The 22,971-nt window shown below is 43.7% G+C and overlaps 1 protein-coding gene across 2 annotated transcripts in view; it reads right to left on the bottom strand.

Annotated features, from left to right (window-relative positions):
* Positions 1 to 22,971, bottom strand: part of LOC138763037 (macrophage-stimulating protein receptor-like) — a 203,522-nt gene that overhangs the window by 136,712 nt on the left and 43,839 nt on the right. For both annotated transcript variants that reach the window (XM_069936567.1, XM_069936568.1), the window contains exons 3-4: positions 13,278 to 13,394; positions 8,863 to 9,033 (exon numbers count right to left, since the gene is read on the bottom strand). In XM_069936567.1, coding sequence (XP_069792668.1) covers positions 8,863 to 9,033; positions 13,278 to 13,394 — 288 coding nt within the window. The remainder of the gene's footprint in view (positions 1 to 8,862; positions 9,034 to 13,277; positions 13,395 to 22,971) is intronic.

Genomic DNA, 22,971 nt, shown 5'->3' with positions numbered 1-22,971 from the left:
AACATCACCATGGTAGAGAGGTGAAAAATCTACACTGAAATGTCATCATGGATGACAGGTGAAAACTCTGCACCGAAATGTCACCATGGTAGACAGGTGAAAACTCTACAGTGAAATGTCACCATGGTATACAGGTGAAAACTCTATGCCGAAATGTCACCATGGCAGACAGGTGAAAACACTACACCGAAATGTCACAATGGTAGACAGGTGAAAACTCTATGCCAAAATAGACAGCTGAAAACTCGACACCGAAATGGTAGAGGCAGGTGAAAACTCTACACTGAAATGTCATTATGGTAGACACAGGTGAAAACACCATGTCAAAATGTCACCATTGTATACAGGTGAAAACTCTACACCAAATTGTCACTATGGTAGACAGGTGAAAACACTACGCCGAAATGTCACCATGGTAGACAGGTGAAAACATCATGCCAAAATGTCACCATTGGTACATTGGTGCTAACATGTCTTAATTTTTAAAACTTAGATCTACAGCAATGTAATGTGACATGGGTTTGGATGGTGCTGCCCAAGGAGCTTTAATTAGTTGCTGCAATCCATCCAATGGATGGTACAATCTGCCTCTACTGAGTGCCAGTGGTGCATCGAGTGAATAGTTGTGAACATGAGTTACAATGTCCTGTAAGGAGATGAGCTTCTTGGGTTTAATTGAAGCTGCACTCATCCAGGCAAGTGGAAGGTGATCCATCACACAATTGTCTTGGATGGTGGGAGAGTTATCTTGCAAAACAACTAACCTTCCTATTCCCCATTCACTCCTGACCTGTTGTTCTCCATGTCCAAAAGACATATTAAGATTTCTTCCATGAAAATAGATACAAAATATTTGTTTAATATCTCCACCATTTCCTTGTTCCCCCTTGTGTTTTTGATTTGTAGTTAATTTTGTGCCTATCCCTTTAAGAAGTTATTGTTTATAGTGTTACCATAGTTACCATGACATCATATGTCATAATGTCCGAGTGGGTAGAGAGCTTGCACCTCATTCTTCAAAGAATTATGAACAGGATGCAAGCTCGAGATTGTCTTCCTTCATCTTATTTTGTCTTAATTTTTTCTATTTCTTAATGCGAAGTTATGCAGAATGTTTATCCGTTTTATCAATGGATTAAAGCTGCATCTACAAAGTTTGGGAATAAAGGGATGACAGGAAGTCACATCAGACGGAATCCACTCGACCCAACTCAGAAAGCTTTCCGAAGCAGATTTTTTTTTCCAATAATCATTGTGGTAGATTTACACAAGATTTCAATCTAGCTCTGTTTGATAAATGGGCACAACTAAAAGTAAAATTGTGTTGCTGGCTCCATGGAAAACTACGCTCGTTTATTGCAAAAAAAAAGCTGATGTGCTATACTATCATGGAAGTTTAACCAGACACACCGGTAATATCAACTCCAGCCGCAGGCAAGTCCTTCTTCAAGACATCCCTGATCACACTTCGTAACAAAAGCACAGAACTAACAACAAATCTTTGACAAACAATATCAAAGTAATAATCAATTCCAGCCCAACATCTTATTGAAGTGCAAAGTCAACCATAAGTGAGCTGGAACTTTTGAAAATGCTTTGAAGAGTAGCTGCGTGGTGAGCCACGATATGGACACCAGGAGGGCATCCCGTGTTCCATTGGAATGTCGGGGAATGGTCTGTGGGATCAGATTGGGAGATGGAGGCTCCCAGCACCAATGACGCTACTCCTGGCATCCTGCACAGGAAAGTGAAGGCAAGGTGCCAGCAGCCCCAGCATCAAGAACTTGGTTATTATCAGACACATCAGCCATGGGGTGTTCGGTAAAGAGTACGTGGCTCAGAAAAAAACACCTCAAGAATAAGGTGTAAGCAGAGTTGAAATACGACAACTGAAGATTTACTGTAATCAAGACTAAAAGAGCCACATTATGTCTTATGGTGTCCTAGTGCAGAGAGAAAGATTGTAATTTTTCTCGTGACATTTGGACATGTGTAGGTGTGCTTGATGGGAGAGAAGGAAGGGATGGGGAGGGGGTGGGTGGGTTGGGGAGGGAGGAGAGGTGGGTGAGTTGGGCAGCGAAGAGTGGAGGGGAGAGGTGGAGGAAGGATATGAAAAGAAGGGAAGAGAGAGCGAAGGGGCTGGAAAGAGAGAAGGAAGGGATGGAGGAGGGAGTGGAGAGGGAGGAGAGTGGGAGTTTGTGGGGTGGGCGGAGGGCTTAGAGTGGATGGGGCAAAGATTCCTGATGGTACCTGAGCTTTGCTAGAATGAAGCCTCGATGAAAGAGGTTGTTGTAGTTGCTTTGTTAAATACAAAATAAAAAGGTATCATGAATTTTAAATTATCTGCGTTGTGGATCTGCGCACATTAATTTCCTTTGTGCGCTGGCTGCCAAATGTGTGTGCACACGTACACGAGCACAGCCGTGGTCACGGTGCCTTTTATAGGTGCTGTCACTCCCCCTAATGTCAATATCTGGCTATACCACATGGTGCTGCCCAAGCTAGCATAAGCCTCATGCTTGAACGGTTTTCTTTGTATCCATTTGAGGAGCCTAGTTTAAGGTTGAATTAATTCTTTTATTTTGTCTTTTTTAAAGATCCATTTGATCGTAGGTCCCTTCTTTTTCTGAGGCAAACCTTTAAAATTGAGGGCAACTTGCTTCCAGTCTGGTTTATGGGTGTGGAAGTGAGAGATTAGGGCTGTTTGCAGATGGGACAAGAGATGGCTAGCAGGTGATGGTGGACAGCTTGTGCTCCTTCCTGGTAGCTCCTACTCCACTTTGAGCTGTTAAGCAATGAAGACTTCCAAGGGCCTGCTGGAACATACATTTTTTTGATGGAGGCTATAACCACAATCCAGAGAACCACAGAAACAGGCCTGATGGCCTTTCTAGTCTGTGCGCAACTATTATTCTGCCTGGTCCTACTGCCATGCACTCAGTCCATAGCCCTCCATACCCCTCCCATCCGTGTACCTGTCCAAATCTTTCTTAGATGTTAAAATTGAGCCGGCATTCGCCACTTCAGCTGGCAGCTCATCTCACACTCCCACCACTCTCTGTGAGAAAAAGTTGCACCTAAACTTTTCTACTTTCACCCTTAACCCATGTCCTCTGGTTTGTATCTCACCTAACCTCAGTGGAAAAAGCCTTCAGTGAAACCTTGTTAGGAAGTGATTCGTTAATCCGTGGAATCGCTTATAGCGCAGGTGTCTGTGGACCCCAAACATCGATTTGAGGAGGCCAGGCTAACAGTGGCTAACAGCCACAAACTCAAAAATGGACTCTTGTGGCTCATTTACATGTGGAGTTTAAAGGAGTCTTATTATAGGGTTTGAGTCAGTGTTCTGTTTTACTACTCCCTGAATCATGACGTGTATCCATCTGTTCCACAACTCGGCTATAACGCGGTATGAAATCTTGGACCCCAACTACCGCGTTCTAATGAGGTTTTACTGTACTTGCATTTACTCTATCTGCACCTCTCACAATTTTGTATACCTGTATCAACTCTCCCCTCATTCTTCTACATTCTAGGGAATAAAGTCCTTTCCCAGGAACTCACTTCCTCAAGTCCCGACAGCATCCTTATAAATGTTCTCTGCACTCTTTCAATCTTAATGATATCTTCCCATGGCAGAGTTCAGAGTATCAAATCAGCTTCAAGACGCTAGCATCAGACACATGAACAACATGCCCTGTGCAATGGAGCTGACTACATTCACCCAGAGCTCCAGTGCTGCATTTACTGGTCCAGGAGAGGACACAGACATCAATTTGTTAATCTTTCCAGTCAACTTGAAGGATTTTGTGGAGGCAGCGTTGGTGGCATCGATCCCGTGCTCAAATCCCAGAAGCAGGGTTTGTGCTGCTACTTGGAATAAAAAGATGAACACTAATAAATGGACTCAGCTGGCTCACAAGGGGTTAAAATCTGCACTAACTGAGGTGTGGGTCCTTCGTGTAACCCTTTGGTGATCTTGACCTGCTGAGTTCCTCCAGCAGTTGTGTGGGTCTCTTCACATAACCACGGTGTCAGCAGAATCCTGTGCTTTTCCTTTGATGAACAGATCTCTCAGCTCAGTGGCGAAAGGAAATGGATAGTTAGTAGCGGCCTTTCCACATGACGTCTGCAAACCACAAATGCAGTTTAAAACCTAAATGGTAAGCTCGATCCCGGGCTGCAACTGGTGCAATGGGTCAACTGACTTCCTTTTATGGCGCATGTTTCCACAGCCAGTGAGTGAACTGTCCTTTCTAAAGCAGTTAATGGGTTGCAACTTCACTGCCAATCACCTCTACTTGGAGCTTAACCAGTCTCACAAGTTCAGGTATTTTTATTCCTGAAAATTGCCATGTTACAGTGTCACGTTCCGTGATGCAGGATGCAATTTCATCCTTCCACAAAGACTTCAAATGGATTTCTGGTTCTGTCTTGTATTTGGTTTAATTATTAAACTCATTTTCCGGACCCACACTTTTTATACATGCAGAGCTTTAGGTGATTACTAAATGATCTAAGTTAAAACTTAGATCATTACAAATAGTTCCATAGTTCACTACAAATAGTTCCATAGTTCAAAATGGTAAGATGTCTTTAGTAGAGGTTACGAATGAGTTCCATTTCTCTCTTTAGTCAAATTTCTAGGCAATTCGGAAAATTCTTATTTAGACATAGTACTCAATCTTTGGCTTGGCTACGCGGACGAAGATTTATGGAGGGGTAATGTCCACGTCAGCTGCAGGCTCGTTTGTGGCTAACAAGTCCGATGCGGGACAGGCAGGCACGGTTGCAGCGGTTGCAGGGGAAAATTGGTTGGTTGGGGTTGGGTTTTTCCTCCTTTGTCTTTTGTCAGTGAGGTGGGCTCTGCGGTCTTCTTCAAAGGAGGTTGCTGCCCGCCAAACCGTGAGGCACCAAGATGCACTGTTTGAGGCGATATCAGCCCACTGGCGGTGGTCAATGTGGCAGGCACCAAGAGATTTCTTTAGGCAGTCCTTGTACTTCTTCTTTGGTGCACCTCTGTCACGGTGGCCAGTGGAGAGCTCGCCATATAACACGATCTTGGGAAGGCGATGGTCCTCCATTCTGGAGACGTGACCTACCCAGCGCAGTTGGATCTTCAGCAGCGTGGACTCGATGCTGTCAGCCTCTGTCAGCTCGAGTACTTCGATGTTAGGGATGAAGTCGCTCCAATGAATGTTGAGGATGGAGCGGAGACAACGCTGGTGGAAGCATTCTAGGAGCCGTAGGTGATGCCGGTAGAGGACCCATGATTCGGAGCCGAACAGGAGTGTGGGTATGACAACGGCTCTGTATACGCTGATATTTGTGAGGTTTTTCAGTTGGTTGTTTTTCCAGACTCTTTTGTGTAGTCTTCCAAAGGCGCTAGATACAGTACAACTCCAATTATCTGAAATCGGATTCTCCAAAATCCTCATTTATCTGAAAATTTTTAAAACTTCAGATAAATCCGAAACAAATCAGAAATTGTGGCGGCCCACCACTGCAGAGATCGAGCCGGAACATTGCGCGGTAGCAAACAGCAGCATAACACACTGTAACGTGTCCCTTAACACAGTGAATCGGCGCAGTTGAAAGCTGGAGCAGTACAAGACCAGCAGCCCTAAAATGGCGCTGGCCAAGCTGCCCATCTAACAGATCAATAACAGGCTGGGGAAGAAGGCTATTCACATGGAAGAATGTTCCTGCCCGCTACTGTTATTCATGCGGCTGATGTCAGCCAATCAAACGAACGGTGGGAACTCCAACTGCATAAAAGGAGCCTTTCCAGCCTCAAAAATAAATCTCAGAGCTTAACCTCCCACACTGCGAGTGTGTGTGTGTTCTTTGTAGAAGTTGGCTACAAAATCCTCATTTATCCAAAATTTTTCGGAGCCAAAGTGCCTGGGGATGTCTGGCTCCTGGCAGCAGTGGGGATGTCAGGTTCCCAGCACCAGCAGGGATGTTTGGCTCCTGGTGGCAGCGGGAACCTTGGGCTCCTAACAGGAGTACGGACCTCGAGCTCCCGGCAGCAGCGGGGACGTCGGGCTCCCGGGCAATTGTGGGAACCTTGGCTCCAAGCAAGAGCATGAACATTGAGCTCCCACGCAGAAGCGCAGACTTCGGGCTTCTGGGCAGGTGTGGGGACGTCAGATTAACGGCAGGAGCATGGACATCGGGCACCGAAGCAGGAGTGGGGCATCAGTGGGGAGGTGTCAGTAATTGGCAGTGGCCAGCATTTTTTTTGGTGAGAATTAAACATTATTTTAATGCTTAAAAAGCCTTCCCTTGTTGTTGTTTAAACACTGTTACCAGTGATTTGCTGTTGCCACTGGGTTGTTTTTTAAAAATGATCAGTTCTCCGAAAAAAAAAGTTTATCTGATATATGTCTGATCCCGACTATTTCAGATAATCAGAGTTCAATTGTTGTATAAACACATAATATATAGTATATATTTTCCATTTCGATGCCAAAAAAACTCATGATTAAAAGTTAACACTTACTCTCATTCCATCGATGTCTTACACACCTGAAGGGGCATTTGTGAGGTAACATTATGGGCACGTGCAAATTGGGGAGCAATTTGTTCATAAGTCCGAGTTGTCCATAAGTTGGACGCTTGTTACCCAGAGACTCCCTGTATCTGAAAAATTCTGGCATGATGTAGGTGCCAAGAGCACTGCTTTGCGATGCTTGACACACCCTAGTGACGCGGCCAGGGGCAGGTGGAGAGTCGCTCGCATGCGTCAAGCTAGATGCTAGAGACGCCAGTGGGGGCGGGTCTGATAGCGAGCAATGACCACAACTGTGGGGGGAGGTACAACACCTTGCTTGCGGGAGGGGAAATGCCTGCAGATGTCCCACCCCCCTCCCTTAGCACCAGCCCTGACTCCAGAGCTATTAAATGCTGTTAGGATAGTGGTAGCCACTTGATAAGCATAAGGGTGAAAATAGACCATGATTAAACAGGAATGCAGAGTTGAGGTGGCAATTATTTCAATCACTATCTCCTTAAATAGCACGATAGGCTCAAAAGGTTCTGCTGTTCTGATAGCGATCAGTAGAGACCAGGTATGAAAGGAAAAAAAGACACAGGGTAAAGGTTTTGACATGAAATGCTTTGCATATCTGTCATAAAGTGTTCTAGAACCAATCCAGAGTGACTACGTCACATCGCTGGCCTTAACTCACAAAGAGCAGTGGAATTTTGTTGCTGCTTTGGTGTTGTTTAAGGATTAAGTATTGCCACTCCCTAAGATAACGAGACAAGAAGACTTTATTATTACTGTCACTTGTACTGCGGCATGGTTACTGAAGCAATTAGTCCAGCCCTATTACAGCACCAGCGACTCAGATTCGAAACCCGCGCTGTCTCTAAGGAGTTTGTACATTCTCCCTGTGACCTGCACGGGTTTTCCCTGGGGGCTCCAGTTTTCTCCTCCCCTTCAAAACATATGTGGTTGTCAGGCTCAACTTCAGGATTGAAGGCCATCTGCCTAGAACAGAGATGCGTTGGAATTTCTTCAGCCAGAGGGCGGTATATCTGTGGAATTTGTGCCCACAGGCATGTGGAGGCCAGGTCAATGGGTGCATTTAAGATAGAGATTGACAGGTTCTTGATTAGTCAGGGCAGTAAATGTTATGGGGAGAAGGCCAGGCAGTGGGGCTGAATGGGAAAGTGGATTAGGTCATGATTAAATGACAGGGAAGACTCAATGGGCTGAATAGCCTATTTCTGCTCCTCTGTCTTATGAGCTTATGGTTAATTGGGCTTCAGTGGCCAGAATCAGTTTCTACCACACAGTAAATAATTTTAAATATTACTGAGATACAGGGAAAGGCATTCCTTTGCATACCATTCAAAGTCATCATTTTGCGAAAAAGAGGAGAGGAACAAAGAGAGAAAGGGACAAAGTCCCTTCAAAGACAGCGAGGGGTCAAGGATCATGCCTCCTCCTCCTCCAGCGTAGTTCACTGCCCTGAGCTCCAGCCCTCATCCCCAACTGCCTGTTGTCTACTCTGCTCTCTGTTGGCTAGTTCCCTTACAAATGGACGTCTTACATCCGCCCAAGATGAGACCAGACAAGAAACAAAAACAAAAATTGCTGGAAGAACTCAGTGGGTGAAACAGCTTCTGTGGAGGGAAATAAAATGCTTGACATTTGGGATCGAAACACTGCAAGTTTATTTTTTTTCGCTCCAGATTCCGGTGGTCTTGGGATCACAACTGTAAAATGGGACTTATAGGCATTGATGATGTATTCAGTTCTCCAGAGGGAAACTTGAACTCACCAGTGTGACTCATCATTGATGGCGTCTAAATCAACAATGGTCTGCAGAGATACATCTTCAGATAGACATCCCGATTAACAAAGATGATAAAAATACATCAAGTTGTACAGATCTGGGGCAGCACAGTTAATGAGGCAGTGAGCTCAACACTGCTACAGCACCAGCGGTTGGGACTGGACCACGGTTCGAGTGCCGTGCTGTCTATAAGGAGTTTGTACGTTCTCCCCGTGTCTGTATGGGTTTTCTCCAGGGGCTCTGGTTTCCTCCCACCCTTCAAAAACATACAGGGGTGTAGGTTAATGGGGTGTAAATTGGGCAGCACGGACTCATGGGGCTGAATTAGCCTGTCGAAATTAATTTTTCAAAAACCTGGGTTTGAATCCAGCACTGTCTGTAAAGAGTTTGTACGTTGTCCCCGTGTCTGCCCCGGTGCTCCAGTTTCCTCCCACCCTCCAAATTGTACAGGGTGTAATTTGGGTGTTATCAGGTGGCACGGGTTGAAATAGCTGGAATCCGCTTCTGCTAAGCTCTGAATAAAATTTAAATTTAAAAAGATCTAGAAACCTACATCAACAATGGCGGGTGAGCAAGTATCCGCGATCCATGCTTTACGGCATTCCACCTGCCAGGTGCATTGTCCATCGCACCATCCACACTTCATAAAGGAAGGGGCCATCTGGCATTTGTAGCAGGTGAGAAAGTGATGACATCCTGGTCCATTGATTGGCACTTGGGTCACCTGCAATGAAGAAGGAACAGGCAGATATGGGTGGGAGAAGGATAATTGTCCAACGAATCTTACTATAGTCCAAGACAAATATAGAAGGTTTTTTTTAAAATAGCATAAATGCTTTGGAGAGGGTGCAGTGGAAATTTACCAGGATGTTGCCTAGATTGGAGAACATGTTATTCAAAGCAAGACAAAAGTTAAAAAATTTCATGCATGTTACATTCTAAATGTAGTGTTACATGACAATAATGGAACTTTTATCTTTTACATACAATTAAAGGGGTGGTTCAAGCTGGATTCCAATCAGCTGCTCAAATTTCAGCAAACACTGGCCTGTTCGGTTTGGCTTTGTTGGGGCCTTGTTCCCCACCCTTCCCCCACCCTCGTACTCGGGTGCTATTCAAATCCCACCCCAGATCAGCGTCTTTAACCCTCTTCAAATCAAAGTAGATGCTGTGCTGTGGATGAGACAGGTTTTTAATCCTTTGCACCAGAGTTCATTATTATATTTCCAAATGTTTTTGTACCTTTTTTTAATGTTTTGAATTTTTCTTGATCAGTTATGCCAATTTCCTGGCTTCCTATTAACTGCAAGTGTCAGGGATGTTTAGGTTATTGACAGCTTTGGCACAAAGCAACATTCCTCCCTCAGCTTTTCCTTCTGCCAAAGTCTGTCAGGGAGGGGCCTTTGCATTGCTGAGCTATCCAGTGGGTTGAGCCCTGCTCAATTAGACCAAATTCCCATGGACTACATGGGAACATAATCCAACAAGAGGCACAGATGATATTGGAATCCATCCAGTGCATCATATTCTTGAAATACATTTCCAGCCCACATTAACATGTATGGTTGAACCTCAGAACTACAGTAAAACCCTGGCATCCGGAACCTACGGGGATTGGTAGATGCTGGGTAAACAAGTTTTCCACATGCTTCAGATTTACTCTTACAATGGCTAATACACTTGCATAAAGAATAAACAGTTTAAAAGACAAAAATTCTAAACTGTACTTACACTGAACTTAATTAGCATGAATATATAAACCTTTAAGCATTTTACTTTATTTTTAAGTCATATTCTTGAAAAACATTTAACTGTAGCTGCATCTGCAGGTTCCTCCGTTCCTCCACAGAGCCACCCGACTGACGAACAACAATATCAAGATTTGCGCCCGCACCCTCCCCCTCATCAGGTCTACAGATCTTCTCTCTTTGGCTTGGTTTCGCGGACGAAGATTTATGGAGGGGTAAATGTCCACGTCAGCTGCAGGCTCATTTGTGGCTGACAAGTCCGATGCGGGACAGGCAGACACGGTTGCAGAAAATTGGTTGGTTGGGGTTGGGTGTTGGGTTTTTCCTCCTTTGTCTTTTGTCAGTGAGGTGGGCTCTGCGGTCTTCTTCAAAGGAGGTTGCTGCCCGCCGAACTGTGAGGTGCCAAGATGTACGGTTTGAGGCGATATCAGCCCACTGGCGGTGGTCAATGTGGCAGGCACCAAGAGATTTCTTTAGGCAGTCCTTGTACCTCTTCTTTGGTGCACCTCTGTCACGGTGGCCAGTGGAGAGCTCGCCATATAACACGATCTTGGGAAGGCGATGGTCCTCCATTCTGGAGACGTGACCTAACCAGCGCAGTTGGATCTTCAGCAGCGTGGATTCGATGCTGTCGGCCTCTGCCATCTCAAGTACTTCGATGTTAGGGATGAAGTCGCTCCAATGAATGTTGAGGATGGAGGGTGACAACGCTGGTGGAAACGTTCTAGGAGCCGTAAGTGATGCCGGTAGAGGACCTATGATTTGGAGCCGAACAGGAGTGTGGGTATGACAACGGCTCTGTATACGCTAATCTTTGTGAGGTTTTTCAGTTGGTTGTTTTTCCAGACTCTTTTGTGTAGTCTTCCAAAGGCGCTATTTGCCTTGGCGAGTCTGTTGTCTATCTCGTTGTCGATCCTTGCATCCGATGAAATGGTGCAGCCGAGATAGGTAAACTGGTTGACCGTTTTGAGTTTTGTGTGCCCAATGGAGATGTGGGGGGGCTGGTAGTCATGGTGGGGAGCTGGCTGATGGAGAACCTCAGTTTTCTTCAGGCTGACTTCCAGGCCAAACATTTTGGCAGTTTCCGCAAAACAGGACGCCAAGCGCTGAAGAGCTGGCTCTGAATGGGCAACTAAAGCGGCATCGTCTGCAAAGAGTAGTTCACGGACAAGTTGCTCTTGTGTCTTGGTGTGAGCTTGCAGGCGCCTCAGATTTGAAGAGACTGCCATCCATGCGGTACCGGATGTAAACAGGGTCTTCATTGTTGAGGTCTTTCATGGCTTACTTTTTACGTGGACTTTTTACCCCCTCCATAAATCTTCGTCCGCGAAGCCAAGCCAAAGAAGAATCTACTTAATAATATACTAATAAAGGTAAAGACTCTTATTAAGCAGGGATAAGGAGACACTTTAAGAGAGTCACCCCAATAACAGGCAGCATCAACCAGCCCTTCAACCTGGGTGACACCATTTATTCAAACAACTGCTACAAGCAAAGCATGACCAAGGCACTCCTCTGGATGAATATTCGCTCCCATCTTAACGAAAGGTTCATGTGTTACTTCAGAGAACATTTACAATTTTAAAGTTTTATTTAAATCTTTATTCTTTTTTTTCCCCGGATACTTGAGGTTGCCAATTGATTGAATTCCGGATAACAGGGGTTTTACTGTATTTCATTCTAATCATTTGCACCAAGGTTCATTTTTCTTTTCTTAACTTTGAAGACACATTTACACACAGCTCTTTTCCAAATACTGCATCAACATATCAGCTACATGAACTGAATGGAATCCACAATAACACCAGCAATAATAACTTGGAATTACATCAGCCCCTTTGATGCTGTAATCTGTGGCAAGGCATTTCACAATTGCATTGTTAGTCTGCTTCTTCCATGCAACTTCCATCATTTAGAACAGTAGTTTTCAAACTTTTTCTTCCCATTCACAAACCACTTTAAGTAATCCCTATGCCATAGGTGCTCTGTGATTAGTAAGGGATTGCTTAAGGTGATATGTGAATGGAACGAAAAAGGTTGAAAACCACTGTTTTAATCGTCCCTCATTGACTCATTATGTGCACAGTTTCACAACTCCAAAGGAAATGGGCCAATGACAATTTTGCTCATACAAAATATTTCAGTAACAATTGGGCTGAGAGCAGTGATTCTCAACCTTCCCTTCCCACTCACATCCCACCTTACTAATCACAGAGCATCTATGGCATAGGGATTCGTTAAAGTGGGATGTGAGTGGAAAGAAAATGTTTGGAAACCACTGGATTAGAAGGAAAAAAATGGCGGTTAAATGGAACTGTCATTATATACGTGGCAGAGTCAACCTTGACTTGGAAAAATGCCTTTGAGTTTTCCTCAACACGTTAACACTCACAAGCGTCTTCAGCAAATGAACAGTACAGATTCAGGATGATATCACTTTCTCGAGGGAAAGAGGGATGGGCAATAAATGCTGGCATTGTCCAATTTGTAAGGGGAGGGGGGAGTTGAAGTGGTTATAGGCTTTTCTACATAAGAGGGAAAAGTTTGTGTGTATTTTGGTCAATATGGTTCATAGTGTGAAAAACAGCATTTCTACATAAGAGGGAAAAGTTTGTGTGTATTTTGGTCAATATGGTTCATAGTGTGAAAAATATTTTTTTTTAAAAGTCAGTATTTCTACATCACTGAAGCCAAAAGGTACATTTTCTTCAAACGAGTTCCAGATATAATGAATCTTGCACGATTTGTTGAATCCTCCATGGGAATGAGATGAAGTGAAAGTTTTTTGTCTTGCACAGAAATCTAATGTAGAGATATACCAAAATTCCTACTTGCTGCAGGCACACAGGTATGTAAGATACACTAACATAGTGTCCATTTGTACATAGTGTAAATTATATAGCCACAATATGCCAAGACAGATAATAAATAAAATAAGATAGATAAATAAATATTCACAGTTGCAGCTGGTAGAAGGAAAAAAAGTGGCATTTCAAAAGTGCAGAGAGGTTATCTGGAGTAGTTTCTGCTTAAGATTAGGGTAGTATGAGGAGTTTATGGAACAGATGGAGACCATTCAGCCCATTGAGCGTGTGCCAATTGGCAATCCATCAGCCTCGCTCCCCCACGGTTTCCTCAGTCCCCTTCAAATTATTTCATGGCAACGAGGGGGGTCAAGTCACAACGTGTCCGCTTTTGCCTCCTTGACCCCAGTTCCTACCTGCGTTCCAGTGACAAACAGCAGCGAGTCTTGTAAACGGGCAACCCTCTGGGAAACAGGAGCTGATGTGCTCAGGCTGAAGTTCGCATGTGGATAAAAGGACCTTTGAACAATCACCTGCAAAGAGCGAGGAGACAGAAAACATATAACCAGAGATCAGTTGCTTGTGCACCTCATACGTTTTGTTTCGAGAACCAAAACACCAGCACAGAGCAACGTGCACAGTCTACACATATTCAATACTTCAGGCTATTTATGACAATTTTTGGCTTATTCTAGTTTTGGATTGGATTCACAATGTGATGTTCCCCATGGTACCATGTTGGGTGCATTAAAAGTCTGACTGCTCCATCAGAACACAATGGCCTTGTAAAATAAAAGTTAGTGATACTAACCACTCATTGGTAATATCAGTCATTTTTCCAAAGAGAGGCAATTATGTTAAACATATTCTTAACTTCATTGTGTCTCCAACCAAAGTAATTGTTCACCAACTTCTAGTGGAGAATTGCAGTTCACATTTACTTCCTCTCATTCCATTAGAAACAGAAGCAAAAGAATTCTACTCCAACCTTGCTCTGCCATGACTGTGTGGCCAGGCACAATTCCAATGGCATCTACAAATTTGCTGTTGACACCACGGTCGTCGGCAGAATCGCGATGAGGAAGCATAGAGGAGAGGAGTCACGCGATGGAGTAGTGGCCGGACGGTGAACTCCAGCCCTCTCCAGAAAAGTCGGGAAAAACAAGAGAAAACACAAAGGCACAGAAATAAAAGTTACAGAAAAGTGAGTATAAAGGTGGAAAGAAGATGGCGACAAAAAAAGAAAAATCGAAAGCAACGGTAAGAAGAGAGGAAGAGAAGACAAAGGAGGAAAAAGGTGAAGGCCTTACCTGTCCGAAGAGGCCCGCTGCGGAGAGAGAAACCCGCTCCCTCAGGTCGGTAAATAATGGACTACAAAAATGGCTCGCAGAGCCGAACAAAAGTGCGCAAACGCGCATGCGCGAAGTTTCGCGCATGCGCGATGCGAATGAAAAAAAACACACCGACGGGAGGGGGGACCAGCTGGGGAGTCGATCTCCACAGCCGGCAACGACAGCTGCAGAACACCTGCAGCAAGAAGAGACCACAGAAGACAATAGAAACAAGATAGAAGAGGAGGAAAGGGCAACAAAGAAACAACAGATGGTCAACTCAGAGGAAGAAGAAGAGGAAGAGTATGGTGAAATAGAAGAAGAAAAGAGAGGCAAGGTAAAGGATATACTTGCTCTTATTAGAGGATACATGGAATCATTTAAAGAATGGCAAACACAGGAATTTAAGGATTTAAGAAAAAGAATAAACAACACAGAGGAGAAAATAATTAAAATGGAGATGACCTTAACAGAAATGGGAAAAAAAATGGACAAGATGGAAGAGCGGGCAGTAGCAGCAGAAATGGAGGTAGAAGACTTAAAAAAGAAATTGGAGAAATCTAATAAAAAAACTAAAGAGACACAAGAACTACTAGCTCAAAAAATAGATACAATGGAAAACCATAACAGAAGAAATAACATAAAGATAGTGGGCCTTAAGGAAGATGAAGAAGGCAAGAATATGATGGAGTTTATAAAAGAGTGGATCCCTAAGACCCTAGGATGTCCAGAACTACAGCATGAAATGGAAATAGAAAGGGCACATAGAGTATTGGCCTCTAAACCACAACCACAACAAAAACCAAGATCTATTGTAGTAAAATTCCTAAGATATACTACAAGAGAAAAGGTACTGGAGAAGACAATGGAAAAAGTAAGAGAGGGCAACAAACCACTGGAGTATAAAGGGCAAAAAATCTTCATTTATCCAGATATAAGTTTTGAACTCCTAAAGAAGAGAAAAGAGTTCAATACAGCAAAGGCGATTTTATGGAAGAAAGGGTATAAATTTATACTAAAGCATCCAGCGGTATTGAAAATATTTATTCCAGGACAGCAAAACAGACTATTCTCGGATCCAGAAGAAGCACGAAAATTTGCAGAACAATTACAAAATAGACTGAGGGAGGAAGACGGGTAATGAGAGTTTAAATGATCACGACTGATATGTATGTGGGTAAAGACAAAAATAGACTGAGGGAAGAAGACGGGTAATGAGAGTAAAAATGATCACGATTGATATGTATGCAGGTAAAGAGGTATAAGAGTGAATAGAGACAATGAGCATACATGAATGTATCTGTACTTAGAGGAAAATATAGATAGTATAGACAAGAATTAATAAGGGAAGGTAATGGAATAGAGAGAATAAGGAGGGAATTAAAAGAGGGACCTTTGTGACATATGAAAAGTGAAATCTTTTCTGGGGGAGGCGGGGTGGGGGGAAATAGCGGTCACTGCACAATCAGTTGACGCTTGCGAGTGGATTCGCAAATCCAAATGGAGAGGGGAGATGTGGTTGTCCGACAAGGGATAAAGGACAACTCAGGAGGTGAAGGGGAGATTGGGGATAAATAAGATAGAAATAGGAGAATAAGGAAAATGTTAGATGTTGTAGGAATGTTGTCTTATGAAGAGTTGAAAATAAGAAAACAGAAATGGAAAAGGAGGAAAGGTAATGATGGAAAAACGGAAAGAGAAGATAAACAAAATATAAAAGGGCTACGCTGAACTATATGTCTTTAAATATTAATGGAATACATAACCAAATTAAAAGGAAGAAACTACCAAATTTAAATGAATAAATGTATTCCATTAGAAAAAAAAAATAACATATTGGTTAAGAAATAATATTGAAATATTCGAACAAGTATAGGAGCCTTACATTAAATACAATAGCGAAAACCTACCGGGGACAAACATTACCTAAGTTGATAGAAGGAGAAGGAAAGAAAAGAATGGACTCAGTAGAATTTCTGGTGTAATTTTGTTGAATGACAACATTGTCTGACTGGATTAATGCAACCTAGATTGTATACCTAAAATGGATGAGAGGGGGGGGTGGGGGGGTGGTTTGGGAGGAAAGGGGGGGGGGGAGAAAAAGTCACTGTATATGTGTGAAAAGAAATAGTGTATATCATGGCTAATGTGATTTATGGTGTGAAAAATAAAAAAATTTAAAAAAAAAAAAAAAAAAAGGATCCACACCACCGCATATGCAATTAAGTTTGACTTAAATATGTTTTTAAGTGTGATATTTTAGATTTGATTATTTTTTTCATTATTATTTTTCTTGTAGGTGAGTGTTTTTTTATATATATATATAATTTTATTAATTTTACTAACTATTCACTCTTTATTTTGGGGGGAAGGGTGGGTTTTTTTTATATAGATTTTATTTTTTCTTAGTGGCCGTATTGGGGGGGTTAGTTGGATTTAAGTTAGGTTACTAATGTTGTATTGTAATCTTATTATTTTATTTTTTATCTTTTCTTTAAATGTAATTTTTCTTTTTATTCTTGTGATAAAATCTTTAAATAAAGTTTTTAAAAAAAAAAAAGGATCCACACCACCCAGCACACGCTCTGTTCTCACTGCTGCCATCAGGAAAGAGGAATAGGTGCCGCAAGACTCGCACCACCAGGTTCATGGACAGCTGCAACCCCTCCACTATCAGACTCTTCAACAACAAAATCAATCAGGGACTCATTTAAGAACTCTTATTTGTGCACTTTATTGATTTTTTAAAAATTCTCTCTGCATTGCACACTTCGTTTGCATTAATTATTTATTTGCAGTTCTTTATTTGTTCACCTGTATACATTGTATATAGTTTTTTTTTTGCACTACTAGAAAATGGTAATTCTGCCTTGCCTGCAGAAAAAGAATCTCAGGGTTGTATGCAATGTCATGACTGTACTCTGACAATAAATCTGATCTGAAATCTTAAAAAAAAAAAAAAAAAAAAAAAAGGAAGCATAGAGGAGAGAGATAGATTACCTGGTTGAGTGGTGTCACAACACAACCTTGCATTCAACGTTAGCAAAATCAAGGAGCTGATTGTCGACCAGGAAGAAATCAGGAGAACATGAACCAGTCTTCATCAAAGGGTCAGTAGTGGGGAGGGTCCAGAACTTCAAATTGAATGCCAGCATCTCTGAGGATCTGTCCTGGGGGCCTCCATGTTGATGCAATCACGAAGAAGGCTCAACAGCGGCTATACTTCGTGAGGAACTTGGCATGTCCCCAGTGACTCCCAAAAATTTCTACAGGTTTTCTGTGGAGAGCATTCTGTCTGCTTGCATCAGTGTCTGGTACAGAGGTGCCAATGCACAAGATAGGAAAAAAACTCCAAAGGGTTGTTAACTCGCCATGTGACATCAGAGGCACCAGACTTCACTCCTTCGAGGACATCTACAATAGGCGGTCTCTTAAGAAGGCAGCCTCTGTCCTCAAGGACCCCCACCACCTAGGCTAGGCCCTCTTTGAACGGCTTCCATTGGGGAAAAAAAAGATACAGGAGCCTGAAGACAAATACCCAGAGGCCCAAGGACAGCTTCTTCCCCTCTGCCATCAGATTCCTGAATGGACAATGAACCACAGACAGCATCTAAATTTCTCCTTTTTTTGCACTATTCATTTATTTATTCTAGAAATGTAATTCATAGCAATATCTGCCCAGTGTCGCTGCTGCAAAACAATGACTGTGTGACATGTTCATGACAATAAATTCTGATTCTGATCATGGTTCATTACCTGTGACACTATTTTCCTTCACTAACACCCTTAATAATACTCAGCAACTGAGTTTTCAGATAGGGAATTACAAAGATTCACTGTCCCCTTTGTGAAGTAATTTCCTCCTTTCTCAGGCCTGATTGGCCAAATTTTTCCTTTGAGTAGACCAAAAGCAAGCAAAAACCTACAACCATTGACCTCTTGATACATTTAATAAATTAGCTGTGAAAGTACAGGAAGCAGATTGAGGAAATTGCTCCTGTTCTCCCGTGCTGACCGGGCAGGAGATGAGGAAGTGCCAATTTACAAGGAAGAATTAGGAGTGGCAAGGACAAGATTAGTTAGTCCCTGTTCAAAAAAAAAGTTAACAATGTACATTTATACCTGATAACGAGCTCAAACCTGGAACCCGTTGGTTATGTTTATCTTTGCAATTTAATGTCTGCTGTTTGACCTGCTGAGTTTCCCCAACATTGTGTGTTCAATCACTTTGTGCTTTACTCCTAACAATGTGCATCACCCAGATCTACGAGATGATTAAAACCAGCCACATAACTGATGAAAGATTTTGCAAAGGAAAGTCATGAAGAGGCTGCGAGGGGGGTGGGGGGGTGAGATCAACAGGGGTCAATCTTACGATTGAATTGGTACAGAAGAGAAAGTTTGCAGGCAGATTTCTGACAAGGGCTAAAACAACTGGGCGGGAATTGTGGGGAATTACCCTGATACCAATTGAGATCCTTACACGGTAAATGGAGTTAAGCAAGGATAGTCTGCAGACACTGGGATGGTACTGCAATGCACAAAAGTGCTGGAGAAACTCAGCAGGCCACGCAGCAAAGGGATATAACCAACTTTAGCCCCTCTCCAAGGCATGAGCAAAAAGCAGGCAAGCACCTGAATAAATAAGTGGGAGGAGGAAAGGGGGAGGAGAGAAGAAGGGGCAGGGGGAGGTGCATAGGCCAACAGGTAAGAGGTCAGAGGTGGATGTCAAGTTGATTGCAATCCAATAGTAGCACAGCGTTCTCTGATCCTCGGTGCAAAACGTGCAGGCACACAACCAGATATAGGCTCAAATAAAGACAGACAATACACATGCAGGACAAGTATTTCATCTATACAAATAAATAAATAAATTTTGTTTTGTACATATGAGGGTCTAGGATGGTTAGTGTGAGCAGTTCCTTTGGTCGTTCAGCATTCTCACTACCCGTGGGAAGAAGCTGTTCCTCAGCCTGGTGGTGCTGGCTCTCTTCCCCAACGGGAGCAGCTGAAAGATGCCGTATGCAGAGTGAAAGGGGTCCTCAATGATTTTGCACACCCTCTTCAAACAACGATCCTGGTAGTTCACTTTTGATGGATGAGAGGGAGACTCTCTGCCACTTTTATGGTACTGTGGATTGGCCTTCAGTCCTTTTCTCTGCAGCAACCGTACCACATTGGTCAATAGAGTTCCTGTGGAAGGATGTCATGATGGTGGCCGGTCGCCTTGCCCACTTCAGTCTTCTCAGGGAAATGCAGTCGCTTTGCGCCTTCCTGACAAGTGAGGAGATGTTGAGTGTCCACGATAGGTCACTAGTTAAGTGAACTCCAAGGAAATTGGTGCTCTCCACTCTCTCTCCTACAGCATTGTTGATGTTTAGTGAAGGATGGCCGTTCCTGGACCACAATTATCAACTTCGTCTTGTCTCAGGTTGTTCCTCTCGCATCATATCACAAGATTCTCCGCCTCTTCTCTGTAGTGCAACTCATCGTTGTTGCTGATCAGGCCAATGGCTGATGGGTCATTTGCCAACTTGATGACACTGTTGGAGCTGGATTTGGCAATGCAGTCGTAGGTCAGTAGAGTGAATGGGTGAGGCGAGGTGATAGGTGGATGAGGTAGCTCTCTGAAAGGAAGGGGGTTGGGGAGCTGGAGGAAAGAAGATAGAGGGTTGGGAAAAGGGAGATAGAGTTGGGAAGAGCCTAACAGAATTGGTGGCAGAGTGTCCAAACTGAATATTAGGTGTGGTTCCTCCAATTTGTGGGTAACTTCAGTTTGGCAGTGCATGGATAGACTTGACGGTGTGGGAATGAGGTGTGGAATCAAAGTTGTTGGACACCAGGGGGTCCCCATTATTGCAGCAGATAAAGCGAAGGTGCTCAAAGAAATTATATCTCAGTCTACATCCAGTCTCTCCAATGTGTTGACACTGTAAATGGCTTTGCTTCAGAATTTCTTAACTGTATTAATGAGAATGCTTACAGCCATTATGCAAGAAGACTAACGAGGCAGGGTGATGTAGCTACAGTATAATCCAATTCTCTTATGACTTTAAACAATTACCAGCAAATGTTTTACACTGACTTCACATTAACCAAAATCTGCTTGAGGAACTTAGCACGTCCAGCAGCATCAGTGGATCAAACCATCAAGCTAAGCCCTTTAGACTGGAGAAGTGGAGAGAAGCCAGTATACAGGGTGGGACAAGGGCGTCCATGTGGGATTGGTAGGCCAGGTGGAGGTGAAACATGATAGACATAGACAGATACCAAACACAGGGAGGGAGAGGCAGGTGGAGGAAGACGAGTTGCACAAGGTGGAGGGTGATTAGAAAACAAAGGCTGCCTGCCAGTGATGGAATCTGATGAGAAGGGGAGGTGAGATGACCATGTCACAAAGGGCTGCTGCCTGGATTCTCAGACACAGGTTTCGATGGTTTGATGATTGTCTCATGTCCCTCCATGACCTTACAGCTTGTCGCCTAGTCTCTGCATTTCACCTTTCTTCCCAGCTAGTCTTGTCCTCCGAAAGGATGCGGTCTTCTTTGATAAGAACGATGCTCCCAGTGTGCTTTAGGAGAGTGTGGCCAAGCTGGCACTGTATGCAATGGGCTTTTAAGTAATGTCACCTAAATTTGCTCACCCCTCAGCTCACCATTCACCACCACCAAGCCCAGCCGGTACCTGATAGCCAGGTCCTGAGTAATCACAGCCAGAACATGCATTCATAACAGCAGCAATTGGAAATGAAGCGACTTTGAAGCATCTACACTGGTCTCTCAAAGGAAGTTCGGCAAGTTGCCTTCATTGGTCACTATTCAACTGAACCCAACAAGTTGGGGCAGCACAGATAACGTAGCAGTTGGCGGAACGCCTTTAAAGAGCCAGCGATCGGGATGGGACCAGGGTTTGAATTCTGCATTGTCTGTAGGACCTTGTACATTCCCTCGTGTTTGTGTGGGTTTTCCCTGGGGGCTCCAGTTTCCTCTCACTGTTCAAAACATACCAGGGGTGTAGGTTAATGGGGTGTAAATTGGGCAGCATGGACTTGTGGGCCAAATGGCCTATTACTGTGCTGTATGTCTAAAAATTTTTAAACTGTAAATAAAGCATCATAGAACACTAAGGCAAGGTACAGGCCATTAGGCCCTCGATGTTGTGCTGACCTATATATTCCTACCAAAAAGTACCTACTAAACACTTCCTACCTCGTAACCCTCTCTTTTTCTTTCATCCATGTGCTTGTCTAAGAGTCTCTTAAATGCCCCTAAAGTTTCAGCCTCCACCACCACCCCTGAAAATGTATTTCAGGTCTTCACAACTCTGTGTAAAAAAAACTTACCCCTGTTGTCTCCCCTAAACCTTTCTCCCATCACTTTATAGTGATGACCACCCCCACTGGTGGTTGCCCTGGGGAAAATGAGCTGGCTGTCCACTTTACCAATGCCTCTCAGAATCTTGTAGACCTCTATTAAGTCTCCTTTCATCCATCTTTACTCCAAAGGGATGCTGCATGGCCTAGCTCCACAACTTCACTGATTTTATTCTCACAGACCGGTCCAAACTGGGAACCCCATCAAATCCACTCTTTTCCTCAAGATCAAGTTTGTCCCATTATATCTGCTTCAGCAAGAATGATCATTTCAAGAGCAGTCCAACAAGTCAACTCTACCCTGAATACAGCTGTACAAAGTGGAAGAGCAAGAGCATATTCAAATCCAGTGTTCCCATTGTGGTGTCCTCTAATCGGAGAGTCTGGATGCAGACTGGGAGATCACTTCGTTGAGCACCTCGACTCAGTCTGCCGCATTAGTGTGGATCTCCCAGTGGCCCCCCATTTCAGTTCCCCATCTCATTCCCTTGCTGACATGTCTGTCCATGATGTCATGCACTGCCGGACTGAAACCACCCACACCCACAAATTGGAGGAACACCTCATCTACCGAGGGTACCCTCCAAATGGATGGCATTAATATTGACCTCTGGCTTTCATTAAACTGTCCCTCGCCCCCACTTCATCCCTTGTCGCCTTCCCCCAGCTCTGACTCTCACCCTTTTCCCTGTCTCCTTTTGCACAAACATGATAAATTCTTACCTCATCCATTATCATATACAATTAACACCTTTTGTTGGTTTGGATTCCGATTCCTTCCCCAGCCGGCACTGTCTGTATTCTGAAATTTCCTGCTTTTGACTCATTCTGCGAAGAAGGGCTCAGGTCCGAAGCGTCAGCAATACATCTTTGTCTTTTATAGAAAGACTGGCTGTGCTCCTCCAGCATTTCGGTGGGTTTTTACATATTCCAATGTGCAGTGTTACTGTGAAAGGATCAACGATTGTATAGCAGAAGCATCGTGGGAATACTATTGTGAGGTTCATTCACCAGCTCAACGGCTGCGGGGAAGGAAGCGTCTTTCAACCTGTGACTCCATGGTCATAAACTTTCTCCGCGGCGGGAGAAGAGGTTTTGGCTGGGACGCAGTGGGTCCTTCAACATTCTGGCTGCCTTTCTGAGGCAGTGAGAAGTGTGGTGGAGTTGATGGCAGGGAGGGTGCTTCTTCCAATCTGGGCGGAGCAGCTCCTGTGCCACACTGTGATGCATCCAGCTCAGATGCTTTCGAGGGTACACCTGTAGAAGTTGTTAAGGGATGGGGGAAGCGTGCCAAAAATAGAAGTGCTGGCTCTGGTGTTTCAGAAGGAAAATCATGTTGCACTTCCTTATAAAGCTACTTCATTGCGTATAGCCATTTCAGAGGAATGGCTAAGCCAAACCTTTGTT

Source organism: Narcine bancroftii, chromosome 5, assembly GCF_036971445.1.
Source record: "Narcine bancroftii isolate sNarBan1 chromosome 5, sNarBan1.hap1, whole genome shotgun sequence".
NCBI classification, from domain to species: Eukaryota; Metazoa; Chordata; class Chondrichthyes; order Torpediniformes; family Narcinidae; genus Narcine; species Narcine bancroftii.
Note: the sequence above shows the minus strand (reverse complement) of the source record. Positions and strands in the feature narration are given on the sequence as shown.